Source organism: Oratosquilla oratoria, chromosome 15 (assembly GCF_046742065.1).
Source record: "Oratosquilla oratoria isolate Oo_2021 chromosome 15, ASM4674206v1, whole genome shotgun sequence".
NCBI classification, from domain to species: domain Eukaryota; kingdom Metazoa; phylum Arthropoda; class Malacostraca; order Stomatopoda; family Squillidae; genus Oratosquilla; species Oratosquilla oratoria.
Window position 1 is genome coordinate 64,540,552 of NC_134791.1, and position 5,000 is coordinate 64,545,551.

General features: G+C 41.4%; 1 protein-coding gene across 1 annotated transcript in view; it reads right to left on the reverse strand.

The window, feature by feature from the left end:
- Positions 1 to 5,000, reverse strand: part of LOC143033482 (ligand of Numb protein X 2-like) — a 162,902-nt gene that overhangs the window by 40,027 nt on the left and 117,875 nt on the right. Inside the window, exons 3-4 of the mRNA XM_076198971.1 lie at positions 1,823 to 2,054; positions 126 to 982 (exon numbers count right to left, since the gene is read on the reverse strand). Coding sequence (XP_076055086.1) covers positions 126 to 982; positions 1,823 to 2,054 — 1,089 coding nt within the window. The remainder of the gene's footprint in view (positions 1 to 125; positions 983 to 1,822; positions 2,055 to 5,000) is intronic.

Consider the following 5,000-nt stretch of genomic DNA (forward strand, 5'->3'; position numbering starts at 1 on the left):
CTCAGGACTATTTGGCAAGTGGCAGTGGAAGTGAGTTGGGGGTAAGGGCAAAAGCCATTAAACAATTCTACCCCATGAAAGTAGGGCATTCACGGTCGAGAGGAATACGGACACTACAGACGCACCTTGCTCAGGGTGGCATTCTTCTGTTGCAGATGATGGTCGCTCGCCACCTGCACAGCTCGCCAGCGCCTCCGATTGTATTCCGTCAGCAACGCGTTGTTGGTGTCCGCGACACCGTCCTGCCTTGCGGGGGCCATGGCCCCGGTTGTCCTTGAAGCGAGGCTGCCCTCCACCTCACCGCTACGGCAGTGGCCCAGAGGTACTCCTTGTGTCACTATCATGGGCACGGGTACTTCCATTTCAGGGCTCGGCCCCCGGGATTCGCCGTGCCTGAGGGAGGAGGGGCTGCTACTGCTGCTACTAGGCGTCAGGAGGCCATCAATGGCTGGGGAGGAGGAGGCCGAGGAAGGAAGACTTCGAGCCTCCGTCAGGTAGTCGAAGGACTGCGATCGGTTGGAAGGCGGCGTGTCCATGTGCCGCCAGGCACTGTTGGCGTCGACCTCGGCACGCTGCCACCAGGGGCTGCCACTGGGATTTCCTGACTCATAGGCAGGGTAGGGTTGCTGCACTGTGTTGTGGGCGCCGACGGAGGAGGCAACTGCAGCGTCTCCTCCTCCACGACTAACAACGAGGGTGACGTGTGCCGAACTCTGCTGGATGAGGCGGGAGGCATGGTCGAGTCGGGCGTAGCGGACGTCGGCGCCGTTGATGGCGAGGATGCGGTCATGGGCGTGGAGGCGTCCGTCCAAGGAGGCCACGGACGCGTCCAGTACCTCCATGATGAAGATCCCCGGCTCCGTTCGGCGCCCGCCCAGCTTGATGCCCAGCTGCCGACCCGTCTCTTTCGTCAAAGTGACGCTTATCGTCTCGCCCGCCGCGAAGGGCCCTCCGAAGCCACCACCCATGCTGACATTGCTGCCTGTGAAAGGAAGTAATGAAATATATAACAAAAATGCAGTAGGTTCTATATCTGGAAATCTTGTCATACACAAGTTCCTCCGTGTATATCTAATACTTGTTGCTTTCAGTATGGTACTACGCTGAGAACATAAACTTGGGCACTGCAGTTATACTGACCCCTTTTGCATGACCAAGCGAACGTACCACTCTCTGTTCATGTTCAATCACCCTTTCTTGTTTTTTAACATATGCACATGGATTAGGTTTGAGTGTTTTACTCTCCTTCTACATTACTGACACCTATATATGACCTTCAAACTCATAATGTAATTCATTTACTCAGACCTATAATGTAATAAAATCACATATCTATCCATAGCTCTCCTCTTTCTATAATCCATATTTATCATATTCCTTCTCCGACGTATTCATCCTGTCTTTTATCTAAACTTCACAATGATGTTGTTCATAAGATTTGAGTAGCTTCCATCCACACGTATTTTTTTTTTCATTTTTGTCTATCACCACGATACTATTGCCCATCAACTTGTTCTCCTGAGAATGCTGGCAAAGGTAAATTCGTGGAAAAAGTTAACGCGTGCATAAAGATCACCTCGATTTACTGGTTAAGGATTGTACTCACGCTTAAGACTTATATTGGTTAATGCCAGTCAGTTCTGTTTAGTTGGGAGAACGCTTCACTCCAAAATTTTTTGATTTATTTTACCATGAAACAAAATCCCCCCCCCCGTATCTTGCACTTATACGTTGTTGCCATTTTTATTGCATATACCCTGCCCTTTTTTCTATCTCTATAAACCTTGTCATTGTACCTGCCCTGCCCTACCCATGTACTCACCCTGCATACTAACGACGCTTTGCGGTGAGGCTGCCCGGTAGGCCTCGATTCGCTCCCGGTAGACACCCAGGCGAAGAACCCCGGTGCCATGTCTGAGGGCCTGGCAAACCTGATGGTGGGTGGCCGAGGTCATGTCCACACCGTTAACCTCGATGATCTGGTCGCCGGGCTGCAGGCGACCATCCTGGGCAACCACGCCGTCAGGAAACACCTCCTGAACCACGACGCACCGCTGGAACACAAGAACAAAAAGTGTTTTTAAGTTATCTATCATGCAATGTTGTAACAACATACATTGCCATGACGACTATATTCTCGTCCCAAACGAGGGCAAGAGTGATTTAACGAACTCCGAGAAATTTAGAACGAGGTGAAAGCTTCCGTGTGTGACGACGTACGGACGGACGGACGGACGGACAGACAGACAGACAGACAGACAGACAGAAAGACAGACAGACAGACAGACAAGCTGACATACTGATACAAAAAGATACACTGAAAAACTAGTAGACAGGTAGACACTGATAGACAAACAGCCATACATACATAAATACATACATACTATACATATTTATACATACATACATACATACATACATACATACATACATGCATACATACATACATACATACATGCATACATACATACATACATACATACATGCATACATACATACATACATACATACATACATACATACATACATACATACATACACACATACATGCATACATACATACATACATACATACATACATACATACATACATACATACATACATACGTACATACATACATATATACATATATACATACATACATACATACATACATACATACATACATACATACATACATACATACATACATGCATACATGCATACATACATACATACATACATACATACATACATACATACATATATACAAACATGTGTGCATACATGCATAAATATATACATACATACATACATACATACATACATGCATACATACATACAAACATACATACATACATACATACATACATACATACATACATACATACATACATACATACATACATACATACATACATACGTGCATACATACATACATACATACATACATACATACATACATACATACATACATACATACATACATACATACATACATACATACATACATACATACATACATACATACGTGCATACATACATACATACATACATACATACATACATACATACATACATACATACATACATACATACATACATACATACATACATACATACGTTGAGACATTCTGACAGATTGACACAAGTGCAGTAGGAAACACAGAAGTCTTAGTCTGAGTTTATTCCTGATTAGTTTCGCAGGTATGCTTTGAAAAAGCATACCTTGAAGTTTCTCTTTATGTTAAGCTTTTTTAATAATTTGGTATGACGTACCTTAGCAAAATCTTTCTTTCGATCCAAGTATACATATTTTGTCAGCTTATTCTTTATTTGTAGCTCATCGATCATTTTTTAATAAAATCATGATCCTTTGGAAACACGCAATCTTCCTCTCCTAAACCTGATTTGACTGTCCGCCAAGATTTTTTGTTTATGTAAGTATTTCGTTCATCTGTCTTTTCTTAATTCTCCAACACATTTTGGCTATCTACAGTCTATAATCAGCAAGTTCTTGTGTGTTATTTTCTTTAAAAAAATGCGCTACACAAGCCATTTTGGAGCCATTTGATAATTTTCCTTCTTTTATTGAACGAAATAATGAATCTTTTCCACTAATTGTTCCTTGCATTGCTAAATAGCCAGTGCGAGATCACATGAGTCCTTGGGGTTTTCCTATTACTCTCCCGTAATTTTCTTACATTCATTTGTATATAATTCAGCCTTATGTTTTCAGTAATCCCCTCATTCCACTCAAATTAGTCCCCTTAGTTAACACAGATTGGAAAGTGCTGTTCATTCAATGTTTTCGTCTGCGTTTTGATTTCTTCATAGACTGTCTCATCTAGCTTCAACTTCCTACAATTTTCTATTGGCAAATTTATAGGACATCTTTGTTTCATCTCTACATTTGTTAATTAAATTTCTTCATTTTTTCTTTTATTATAATTTTTTTTTTTTGCATTTTTGCATACTCAGTTCTGGATTTTCTCTGTTTTATTTTCCTTCTACAATTCTCCCATGCCCTGTCTCTCTCTCTCTCTCTCTCTCGCTCTCTCTCTCTCTCTCTCTCTCTCTCTCTCTCACTCTCTCTCTCTCTCTCTCTCTCTCTCTCTCACTCACTTATCTATTTAATTATTTTTTGGATCAATTCCATGTTTTCTTTGCCATTATCCTCTTTTTATTCTAAGTGCGTACATTCTCACCCTAATTACATGTATTAAGAAAAATTTCCCAATAATACTGTATATCTTTAATCTTTGAATTTCCATCAATCTGTTTCAACAAAAAATCCCTAGTTTACAAAATATGCCCTCCCAAACATACGTCTTCCTCATCTCTATGACTCCTTCCTAAGTTCTGCATTTCCTCAAGTATTATGTGTTTATTCTTTCTCATAGCAGATGAATTTCAATGAGCCAATAAAAGTTAGTAACCGACAAATCTAGGTGGCGCGCCCGCCTCCCACATTCTCGTCGTTTTTATAACCCATTGTATTATTATATTGACTGTTATATTTATCAGTGCTATTTCCCCATAATGCATTATTTCCACCAGTCTCATATCCTATCCTCACCCCATACTCATGTTCCAGGAAGAACATACGCTAATGCAACCTTTTTTTTTTTTAGGTTTTTTCGATTCCCAAGTCCACATTAATCAATTCAGCATTACCTTTTTTCCTATTATTCCAAACTACAAAACCACATCTTCTCCCTTGATGCCATCCCTTTCCTTCCTTCATATGTTGTACTCCTTGTCACCTATATGGAAATCTGAATCTTTGTCTAATTTGGTCTCAAATAGACACAATTTGTCAGGTTCCTCCCCTTTCAAATAATCGTTCATCTCTAATCTAGCTGATATTAAGGCATCTATATTGCCTAGTTACATTGCCTTTGAGCCCAGCAGTCTTATGGGGGACAGGGAGGGCCCTCCATCCAAGAAGTGCTGCGATGGGAGGGATGTTTAAATGGCTTTTAATTGTGCATCATGTATGCACGTGTTTTGACCCCTC